Source organism: Marmota marmota, unplaced genomic scaffold (assembly GCF_001458135.2).
Source record: "Marmota marmota marmota unplaced genomic scaffold, marMar, whole genome shotgun sequence".
NCBI classification, from domain to species: Eukaryota; Metazoa; Chordata; class Mammalia; order Rodentia; family Sciuridae; genus Marmota; species Marmota marmota.
Window position 1 is genome coordinate 13,385,525 of NW_026000169.1, and position 12,399 is coordinate 13,397,923.

Sequence of the window (12,399 nt, forward strand, 5' to 3'; positions counted from 1 at the left end):
GGGGGGGGGGGGGAGAAGTGCCGGAGTGATATTGGCCAAATTATATTGTTACACTATGTGCATGTATACACAACACACATCCCATCATCATGTACAACTATAATACACCAATAACAAATAAAAAATTCAACTGGGAAATTGAGAGACACACCTGAAGAGATATTTGGATACATTTAAAGACGATATTCAATATATAGTACAAGGTCACAGATATAGAAAATATGAAAAAGAAATTAATAGACACATACTATTTAATGCTATACTAGTAATAGAAGGTTTAATGTACATGTATCTGGAGTTTCACAATTAAAGTGCTGTTATTCAAAAACCAGAAAACTTCTCCACAGCAGCAATGGAAGCCCAAACACAAGAAATAATACCTTTAGAAGTGAGAGAAAATAACTTTCAACTGATAAAATTGTTTCTTTGTAGTTAAAAATAATAATTATTATTATTGTAAATTTATAAGCATCTAATAAAATATCCTCCAAATGAGTAAAGTAAAAATTAATAGAACTACAGGGTAAAATTGATAAGCCTACCACTGCAGTAGGAAATGCCAACAAATCTCTCTCATTTATTGCTGTTAAGAAAACAAAAATATTAGAAAAATAGATGATTTAAACATAATTAGTAAATCTGAGTCACCAGCCACACATAAAGAATCTCATACCTCATATCTTCTCAATTCTATCTAGAACTTTAAAAAAACTGAAGGTATGATAGACCAAAAAGCAAGACTCAATAAATTTAGGAGAAATTACATTATCCTAACCACATTCCCTTGTCACAAGTTAATAAAGAATTCAGTTTTTTAAAGGCAAAGATTTCAATACATTTGGAAATATAGAAACTCACTCCTAAGAAATTATGAGTTGAAAAAGAAAATCATAATGGAAAATTTTAAAAATAACTAATATTAAACAGTAATAAAAATACAATTTGTCAAAATTTGTGGCACTCAACTCCTTAGAATGGAATCACACCATTAAATTTTCTTCAAAAGTCTGTCAACATAAAAGATTAGAAAACAGTAGAATACATATGATAAAATAGCAAACAAATCCAGAATCCCAACAAAGACAAAAAGAGATTATTTTACAAAAATGAAAAATACATAAAACTCTGGCAAAACTGAGATAGAAGAGAGACAAAAATAAACAGTATTAAGAATAAAAAGTGGATAAGAAAGCCAAGATACCACAGAAAGAAAAAGAAGGTGAAGGAGCTAGCTTCAGCAGCACATATGCTAAAATTAGAATGATACAGAGAAAATTAGCATGGCTCTGCACAAGGGTGACATATAAACATGAAGTGTTCTGCATTTGTCCGTGTGTTCTTGCACAGTAGTATGACTAATGGTAACAGGAATATTACTTTAACTTTCAACAGAAGAAGAAAGGATTTTGAATGTTTCACCATAAAGACATAATCGATTTGAAGGGACAAATATGTTTAACCTGATTTAAACATTATAGAATTACACGTTTCAAAACTCCATATGGCACCCCATTGATGTGTACAATTTATTTTTATTTCCATGCATTGGTTAAAAAGTAAAATTAATTTAAATTAAAAAACTTTTAAGGATGATGAACAAATATGAACCAATTAATGCCGATAAACTTGAAGACTTAAAACATATGGCTCATAAACAACAAATTGAGTCTTAATAGAAGAGTTTGAGTTAATTGAACAACCATTTTTAAAAATGAATCAAGCCAATCCCAAAAAACCAAAGGCCGAATGTTCTCTCTAATAAGTGGATGCTGATCCGTAATGGGGGGAGGGGAATAGAGGAACTTTGATTGGTCAAAGGGGAGGAAAGGGTGGGGAGGGGGTATGGGGGCAGGAAAGATGGTGGAATGAGATGGACATCATCACCTTAGGTACATGTATGACTGCACATGTGGTGCGATGCTATATCGTGTACGACCAGAAAAATGAAAAGTTGTGTACAATGAATCAAAATGCATTCTGCTTTTATATACACCTAATTAGAATAAATTAATTAATCTTAAAAAATGAATCAGTAATCAAAATCTTACCACAAAATAAATATGTGGCCCAGCAACTTTTACACACGAGTTTTAACATTAATGTTAAATGATAATTCCAGTCTTACACAAAGAAAAAGAATATGCTTCAGCTCATTTTATAGAACTAGTCTAACCTTGATACCAACACTTGTATGAACAAGACAAGAAAGGAAAACTGCAAGTCAATGTCACTGACAATGTAGATGTAAAACCCTACACAAAGTATTAGTAAACAGTCTGGCAATATAAAAAAAAATTGGATACTTTTATTCTCTGATGCAAAGTTACTATGGTAGAAGGTCTATTTAAGATTTACATAATTCAAGTGAACATATTAAAGAAAAAACATAATCGAGATAGATATGTAAATTATATCCAATTAAAGTCAATAAAGAAGAAGGGAGGAAGAAGATGGGTGAGGAAGAGAAGGAGGAAGAGAAGGAGGAGGGGGGACTTCTTACCGGTAATATTCTATTTCTTAAGCTATACATTAATTTCAATCACAGAAGTTTGTAGTTTAAGAAATGTATCACATACCCTATAAGGTATTGGATTTGATTACCCCTCCAAGTATCTTTTAACTCTAAGGTTTTATAATTCTATATTCACCATAGTTAATAGCACAATGTTTTTCCCATAAAAACAAATAATAATTATTATAAACACTAACTGAATGCTGACTTTGGTAGACACTGTTGGTTGCTACCCAACATCCTTTCTTACTCTTACTTACTAGCAGATTCCAGTTTTTGTTCGTTTTTTGTTTTTGTTTTTCTGCATCCATTGTTCCCCTATGTAACTCAGCATGGGCATCAAGTGAGCAAGCCCTGTGCATGTGGTGTGTCAGTTAATGCTGCTTCAGTGGAGAAGTATAAACAACATGAAAATATAAATAGTAGGGTAACATTAGTTACCAACAAGTCAAGAAGTAAGGCTCCAATTCCTTGCCTCAGGTTGTCACCCTGGGTTGCTGGGCTTAATTCTGAGGCTGATCTTTCTCCTGGTGGCGTTGTGGGAGCTACTGCCTAGACGTCACATCTGTGCATACCACTGTGAGGAACTATTTCTGGGTCTCCTGTTTAGGAACAAGGGAATCTTTCTCAGGTATTCCTCAATAGATTCTACCTCATAGCTTTTTGGCCAAAATATGGCCACATGTTTACCTCTAAACCAATGGACTGTAGGAGTAGTTTAGATTAAATATAAGATGTCCCTCAATCTATAGCATTTCAAGCTAAGTATCATTATTATGTCCATTTTATAGAGGATAAAAATGCAACTTAGATAATGAAAACAAATTGCTCAAAGTCACACATATACTAAGAGGCAAATTCTGGACTGCCTCATTCCAAATCTCCTGGTATCAATCACCTAAGCAAATCATCTCTATGCTGCATATTATTAACTGACACTCACTATTCATTCCCAGCCTGTGAGGTCCCCTGAACCAAAGACTAGTATCCCAAATCCCCTGCAGCTAGAATTCTACATTCTACCTTCTGCCAATGAGATAAACTCAGGTGGAACTTGAACAGCAGAAGGAAAAGTAAAGGTTATCTCCTTGGGACTATGAGAAAATTCCAGTAGACAGGGGTGTTTCCCGTGAACACCATGTTGTATTATCTTTCCACATGCTTTCAAAATGTGAGTCAGTGGTGGTGATTGCAGCAACAAAGGCAATAGCCAAAGCAGCTTCTTTACCTCTGACCCTTGCAATCTCTAATGCCAGGGCAACCTCCAAACTGTACTCCTCCAGTATTTAAGTCCTGGTATTAAATCACTTCCTCCTTAAAGTACCTAAAATTGTTACCTTTTCCTGAACTGATAAATCCTGAACTCAACAAATAAATAAATACCAATTTCACTGACTCCTATTCATCTGACACCCCCAGAAAATGGGTTATATAACTTGTTGGTAACTAATGTCACCCTACTACTTATATAATGTAATGCTTTATCTTTAGGATTTCCTCAATCAAACCACTTGTTTCTCTTCTTTCTTTACATAAATACAAAATGTTTGTGAAACTTTTAAGAGGAGACCATGCATACACACTATGATAGAGGCTCTTTCTACCATCTTCCCTCAGTGTGTGGAAACTACAAGTAGTGATTAACATCTTCCATGTTAATGTAGAAGAGATTCTTCTCATCTTAGGATTTGTTTTATTATTGTTGTTGTTGTTGTTTTCAAAGTCCTACAAAAAATAAAATGTGTTTTCCTAAGGTTCATTTTTTTTAAGAATGGAATTTTTCGAAAAAGGAAGGATGCATGTATTCCTATTCCCTAGAATACATGTAAAATATGTATTTTTCAAAAGAAAAAGATATTATAACTTTTGAAAGCATAATATATTCACAAGTATCATTAAATGAAATTTCAGAAAATGAAATTTCACACTAATGAACCTGGATCTTGTTATCAAAAAAGCTGGGTTCAAATTTCAGTTAAGTCACAGAGTTGACTGACATTAAGGAGGTTCTTGGTTCCTCTGAGCTTCAGTGTATTTAGCGTTAGGAATGTAATACTTATAACTGACTCCAAAGTTTGCTGAAACATTTAAAAAGAGATTCCATAGATAAAAATATTTATTCTAAAATGTGGAATGTAGCAAGTACTAAATAAATGTTAAGTCTTCTCTTATGTCTTAAATACATTATGGGAGAACTTTATTCTCCCACCATCCCAAATTGGTCATAAAATAAATATTCATGGAGTAGAAATTCTGCATTCTATGAACACATTACAAAAATCACAAGAAAAGTTTCTGAAAGATGAAGTAAAAAAAATTCTTATTGATAAGCGACAATTACCTGAGACAAGTAAGAAGTAGTAGCCTATCAATCCAACCCCCCTTTGAAACTAGTCAGCATTTTGATTATTCGAATTATCACCTGTTCTATTATCACTCTTCACCCCAAAATGACTTGAGTTCTCAAACAACACCAAACCTGAGGCAGTTAAGCCTATCTAAATAGCTTATATTCCTGCAGATTAAAAAGCAACGAAATAAAACATTTGACAGGCACTTAAGAAACTTTATGGATTATCAATTGTGATGGTCTGCTGTTATTTAAGCATTACCACTAACACTGTGCAAAAAGAATATATTGTCCTATGTATTAGTAAAATGGGAAAAGAACAACTCATTAAACCCACTAAAGACTAAAACAGAAGACTCAAGATCAACACCTTAGTTCACTCTTTAGCTCAAGCATAAATTCTTGGTATTTTTGTGTTGACAATAAAGCATATCGTCCTTCTATTTAGATATTTTTATATATTATATAAGGACAGAATGAAAGAAATGATTTGTAGGTTGGTGAAAAGCAGGCACTTTGAATAGTGACAACAAAAATTCCCCTCTCCATAGGCCTGTTATTGTCATGATTCTTGAATTATATGATATAGTGAAAATGAGACAGAGTAAAAAATTACACAGATGAGGTCATAGGTAGTAGCAATTGACAAGAATCAAAGGGCAGGTGTGTGGAGTTCGTTGACATAGGGGAAATTTTATATTCTGAAGCTCAGACAAAAGTTGTCTTACAAACAATTTTGATTATAAAGCATGTGGCTACATACATATCTGACTTAAAAGATACTGCTTGGATTAGTTCAAAGTAGAACTTGGAAACCAACCTCATTTGGTTCTTCGCCACCTTTGACTTGACTTTCACCTATCTCTCCATTCTCATAGCTGCCGCTCTTCTCCACCCATAACTCAGATTTTTCTACAGTCAGTCGAAGTTGGTCCAGATCTGCCTTGATTTGCTTGTAGTTATCTACATCTTGATTGGATACCAGCAGTTGCACCTGAAAACATCAGAATGTTAAACTTTAGAACATTTTTACAACTCTCTTTATTCCTATATCTTTTATGCCTAAACTCTGAGTCTTAAAATTATCTTATGTAGAGTTTGATATTTCTAGAACATTTGTGAATATTTTAGATGTATATTGACCATGAAAACTTACCTGGATATAACCAATATATTGACATGTTATAAAAAATTTTATTTTATTTTTTACAAAAATGTGCCTTAGCTAAACTTTGCAAAGTTGGTGAAAAGTAATTTAACATAAAAAGAATTAACATAATTTCACTGTTGAGATCAATTTTTCTGAGACTATTTAAAAATAGGTAGAAACATTTTTAAAAAGTGGCAGAAAAATATATAGAGATCTAATCTAAGCTTAATAATCTAATTTTTTATTTTATTATAATTTCTAAGGATTATGACATACACATATATGCAAAATTATATGTATTTACATACATATAATTTTATATGACTACCTTTTAGTCAATTTCATATTCTTTAGCACATTCTGAGAAAACTTCCTAATAAAGATCAATGCCCTATTAAATAAAATAAATATTAGTGACATATACATAAACCTTTAGGTATGACTAATAATCTCAAAACTGATGTCTTATTCAAAGATCAAAGAGAAAGATTAATTCCATAACAATTCCTTTTCTTTTTTTTTTCAGAGTCACAGTATTTATTTCAGAGCTACTACTTGTCCTTCCCAATATATCAGTAAAATTTGGGGTCAAAATAATAACAAAGGCAACAAAATTCCTAACGTATTATCTTCCAGTGCCTTCTTAAACCTTAGTGCCTGTCACTCATAGTAAAGACATTATCTGAAAATCTCTTGTGAGGAACTCTTGACGTAGACAAGACCATCTGTATCTTTAAAAATATAAAGCATCTCCAGCAAAAGCCATGCAGTCTCGTTAATTCTACAACCATGAAATCAGGGTGGGTGACATTTTCAAAGTTTCAGCTTTTTGTTTTAAGGTGCCAGGATTGAATTCAGGAACTCAACGTATGGTATATACCTGGCAATTGCCCTACCACGGAGATACATTTCTGTCAACAAGCTCACCTGTTTAAATGCCTGTAAAACTTCCGCTCTCTGGCTGAAGTGCTTGAAGAGTAGCTGCAGGGCTCCTGACAGCAAAGGAGCATAGTCGTGCATGATCAGATGAATGAGGACCCGTAAAAATGTCCTGCCTCCTTCATCGTCAAGTTGCACTGGATTTTTTTCCTTTCTATAAAAACAAAAACAATATTAAAATAACATATTTACATAACATCTTATATTAAAGTGATTAAACTTGTATCTATGTTTTCAGAGTTAAATGACTTGTTTTCCCAAATTAGGAAGCGAATGGGAAGATCCCCTCATATAATTGATGAGAAAACAATTACAAAGAAAACCCTGTATTTGTCCTTAAAAGTAGGGGTTACTAGCCATCCTAGTTTGTCCAAGACTGAGGAGGTTCCTAGGCAAAACCAGGATGAGCTGGCCACCTAGGCATAGAGGAAAGACAGGCATCTGAACACATTCAGAGTATTTATGGAGAATATCTACCAATGATTGATTTTTCCCCAGAGCCTAAGAGATCCCTACATGACAGGTGGGGAGGGGCTAGAGAAGGGAAGGCCACATGTACAAGACCATCACAAGAGCAGCTCTGTGTTTGGTATAATGGGGCTCTGAATAAGACTCTAGTGGAGTAAAAGGCTGATCTACAGTCATGTGCTGTTTAATAATGGGGCTACACTCTGAGAAATGTATCATTAGGTGATTCCATCACCATGTGAACATTATAGAGTATACTTGTGCCTACTATGCACCTATAATATGAGGTGTGTGTGTGTGTGGGGGGGGTTCTATTGCTTTTACAGCCATGATAAACAAAAAACACACAAGATTAAATTAAACCAGGTACAGTGGTATATGTCTGTAATCCCAGCAGCTTGGGAGGCTGAGGCAGGAGGATCATGAGTTCCAAGTCAGCCTCAGCAATTTAGCCGAGGCGCTAAGCAACTCAGTGAGACCTTGTCTCTAAAAAAATACAAAATAGGGCTGGAGATGTGGCTCAGTGGTCGAGTTTAATCACTGGTACTCCTCCCCCAAAAGAAGATTAAATTAAGCACAAGAGAAAAAAATGATACAAACAAGAGACAAGATAATGAGGGTGCTGCTGGTATAACAGAGCATATAGAAACCATTTTTAGTGAATAGGAATACATTCTAAAATCATAATAAAAAGTATCATATAGCAAATGTATAAACCAGCAACATAGCATTTACTATCATTATCAGGTATTTACATGTCAGGTACAAAATCATATGTCGCATATTTCAATACAACTAGCAGCACAGGAGGTTCTAGACAGCATCACCACAAACACATGAGCACTGCACTATCCTCCACCAACACGATGGCTGCAGTGTGACTGGGCCACAGGAATCTTCCAGCTCCATTACAATTTTATAAAACCACTACTGTGTATGTGGCTGTCTTTGACCAAAACACCATGAGCATCACATGACTGGATTTTTAAGGTGAAATCACACACTGGATAAGTCTTTCTTCCCAAGAATTATGAATAAGAAAACATTTCAATAGAAAAACAAGCAAAAGCTGATAACTGTGACATGAAAACAAATCTAAATCAAATGTTCACTAGAGATAAAAATCTCTCTCCCCTTAATTTTTGTTTTTGTTTCTAACAACAACAAAAGCAACAAAAAGCTTAGTGAAGACTTTTTTTTTTAGGTTCTTATGTCAACTCTGTAATAAAAATGAATGTTAGAATCTCAATAATTTTAGCTTCTTTTACTTTTTGTTTTGGTTTATGTCAACTCTGTAATAAAAATGAATGTTAGAATCTCAATAATTTTAGCTTCTTTTACTTTTTGTTTTGGTTGCTATTAATTTCATTTCTGAAAAAAGAAACTCTTCAAAACAATAAAGGGAAGAGTGCCCAAAACAAAGGAGGGTAGTCAGGCCAAACGCATACTGTTTTCTTTAATTATGGATATTTCCAATTAGCAGAAAATAGTTTTATTGTTAACATATCAAGTTAATGATAACATTAAAAGAAGTTACTTTCTTGCCTGGAATATGTGAGATTCAGGGAAATAATGTTTTACAGCACGCAGTGATATTTACATCAGGGGAGCTAAAGGGCATTCTTGTGCTGTCATTATTTAAGGAAAGAAAAGCAAAGACTTCAGGGAAAAGTTCAATATACTGATCTCATCTCTTTTTTCTTTTCTTTTTTTTTTTTTACTTGACTTAAAGGAGAACTATGCTTTCTCCTCTAGAGTATATTAGCTGCTTCATTTCTGGCAGAAATTTATGTTAACAACAACAGAAGATCTAAAAATAAATACGTACAGGGAGGTGAACAACAAAATGTTATTGATAAAATTCCAGGTAAAATCTTACTCACAAGTAAAATAAAGACACTTGAGTGTTACTATACCTTCCAGCAAACATAGTTTCTGCCTGAGCTGCAATTTCATCTATATCAGGAACAATAGCTGCAAAGATAGATGGTAAAATCTTTATCTTATCCCAATCAGGAGCCACCATATTCATAGTAATACTAATTTACCTGAACTTATTTTTGCCTTCCTTTATTTAGGCCACCAAAGATCAACTAATAGTTTAAAAATTAAAATATAGCCTTGCGGAGATATTAATGTTTTAACTGAAGTTTCCATTTACTTATTTATTTTAGTGTTGGGTATTGAATCCAGGGCCTCATGCATACTAAGTTTCCATTTTTGTTAATGCAAGCTATGTTTTAAACTAATGTGTTACTGTAGTCAAAGATATGTATATTTGTTTGTTATGCGGTACTACAGATTGAACCAGGGGCACTCCACCATTGACCTACATCCCCAGCCCTTTTTTTTCCCTTCAGATAAAGTCTCATCAAGTTGCCAAGGCTGGTCTCAAACTTGCAATCTTCCTGCCTCAGGCTCCTAAGTAGCTGAGATTATAGGTGTGTGTCACTGTGCCTGGCTAGTCAAAAATACATTTGAAGATCAGAAAACACCATTTACAAAGGTGCCTCTTATCTATATGATCATTATCATACACACACACACACACACACACACAGAGTTCACATATACCTACACATATGAATATACAAATACATATGAACATACATATATACATACATATAATTTAAATAGGTAATGACATGGAAGGATAATCTTTCAAAGACTCAAAATGTACATATGAGTCTTATTATTGTACATTTCCAAACAACATGATGTTTTTACCTAAGCTTACTAACTTCTAAAATTCCATCTTTTTTCTTGTGGACGGGGTGTTTTTTCTCTTGGCAAACCAATCATGGTTCCTAGTAAGGAGTTCCTAGTGTTCCCCACGACTAACATTTTGAAGACACTTTTATTAAGGTAACATGTTTAAGTGATAACTACACAGTTCATTTACTCACCTCCAAAGCATAAAAAGAAAAGAGAGTAACATATGGAAAAGCAGTTCTTCCATACTAAGTTTCCATTCCAATCTGTAAGGCATCGCTTACAGATTCACATGAGGAAAGCAGTCAGGCCAATCAGAGACAAAAGGTTTTCTGGGTGCCCCTAGACCTTCCCTCTGGTGCTTTACTGACACTTAGAGCTCATGTTTCCCGAAGCCTGGCTTCTGGGAGCCAATAATTGTTATGCTTCTGTCAATGCAACTGCCAGCAGGACTTTCTGGTTCTGCCTTCACGTTCCTGGAAACAGCCCTTTGGGGTTCTACACTTCTGAGAAGCCAAAAAAGAGCGGTGCTGCAAAGGTGCCAGAAGTGACTTCTCCCAGGCAAGCCCATCTCCAACCGCAGGGCCCTGCTGCCTTGGGAATCTGCTGATGTCAGACACAGACAGCAGGACATCGGCCTAGTATCCATTTTATCTGCACACTTGCTATCGCTGCATCATTTCTGTCAAGCTGATTGACAGAAAAGAGGAGGAAGTCCCTAACGTTGTCACAGTGGTTATAGTTTGAAGAAAGTTCCATATCTGTGTGCAAATCCTATCCTCAGAAAAAGAATTCTGTTCACTAGCTAACTACTTCATAAGACGTAGCTTCTAGCCTGCCATGACCAGCCTGACCTATGTGGGAAAATGCTAATTTAATTTCTTAGGTATCATTAAGTCCTTTGTATAGTCACAAACTTTTTTAAACCATTTTGGTGTTTCATTGTTATGCGCCAACTCTCAGAAACAGAGTGGCTTCATTCTTTCACTTTTTAAAAATGTGAAAACTGAAATATAACTCCAGTTTATAACTGTGCAAAGTTAAAACCACACAAAGTCAAACTAACAAACACTCTCAGAACTTTGAGGAATGCCAATACTTATTGTTGAGTCAGGTGATGGCTTCCTCACAAAACACCTTTTCTTCTGAAAGCCCTGTTACACTGTGCTCCTGATCCAGGCAGAAAAATGTCTCTTAGATTTTCATCAAAAAAACACAATGCTTAAGATACAGGTTAGCACTGAAGAGACATGGTGGGGGTAAGGGCTGGGGGTCCTTCTTCCACAACTTTCAGGACCTTTAGCAAGTAATTTACCCCCTCTACCCTGGGTTTGCAGATCAGTACCATGGCACAAGAAATAATACCTCTCCCTCATGGAGTTGTAAGAGTTACAAAGGACAAGCATTCATGGGATTTAGTGTCAATTAACACCAAATATGCTCCCCACCATTTAGGCAAGTTATTTAATGTTCTGTCTTGATCCTTTCATGTTATTAGTGGAGACCATGTCTACATTTCCTTTAATAGAAATACCATGATGTTTTAAAATATGAAAGTTGCCTTTAAGTTCTTATGAAAACAATAAATACTGTCACAGAAAACCTACCTGAGGGTAGTAAGGTATCTGGAGAGCCATTGGCAGATGTCTCAGCATTGTCATTGTTCTCCCCGAACTCCTTTTTATATATCGACAACATATATGAGATCCTATAATCTAGTCTGACACTCAGGATAAACTACAAGAAACATGCAAAACAGCATTTTCAATTAATTAGCACAGTGTTGAAAAAAGCAATTCATTACATGGCACCAAGAGCAACACAGCCACCAACCTTTCAAGTGAACTATTCAGAAACTTGGTGAACTTAACATTCCGTCATCCACATGTTTATCAATGTTAAGACTAAGGGAAAAGATACATTTCTATAAGCCAGTGTTAGTCAAATCCCACAGCAATTTTTGGAAACAAGGAAGACTGACACCCTACAATTGGTCTCTGAATAGTCCAGGTAGGTATCTTGTGGGTCTGGATGAAGAAGTAATGTTGTAATTCCACAGAGCACTTTGCAGCATTTTCATTGGCTCTGAGAGGAGAATGCTTGAGCTATGGCCTTCATTCTTGCACAGAAAGGCTGGGCTTTCAGCTACAGTAGAGCTGATTCTACAATGAGCCCTGGAGTTGGGGCCATAAAGGGACAACTGAAATCATGGTACCTATGTGCTGTGGGTTTTCCATTGGTATTTGTGTTTCCGTAGGCTGACTTTGC

The 12,399-nt window shown here is 35.0% G+C and overlaps 1 protein-coding gene and 1 non-coding gene across 9 annotated transcripts in view; one reads left to right on the top strand and one right to left on the bottom strand.

Moving 5' to 3' along the window:
• Positions 1-12,399, bottom strand: part of Itpr2 (inositol 1,4,5-trisphosphate receptor type 2) — a 484,436-nt gene that overhangs the window by 277,060 nt on the left and 194,977 nt on the right. For all 8 annotated transcript variants that reach the window (XM_048787344.1, XM_048787341.1, XM_048787343.1 and 5 more), the window contains 4 exons: positions 11,739-11,868; positions 9,336-9,393; positions 6,940-7,105; positions 5,683-5,856 (listed from right to left, as the gene is read on the bottom strand). In XM_048787344.1, coding sequence (XP_048643301.1) covers positions 5,683-5,856; positions 6,940-7,105; positions 9,336-9,393; positions 11,739-11,868 — 528 coding nt within the window. The remainder of the gene's footprint in view (positions 1-5,682; positions 5,857-6,939; positions 7,106-9,335; positions 9,394-11,738; positions 11,869-12,399) is intronic.
• On the top strand, positions 1,226-1,329 carry LOC125611812. Its single transcript, XR_007342051.1, has one exon. It is a non-coding gene; the product is annotated as a U6 spliceosomal RNA (small nuclear RNA).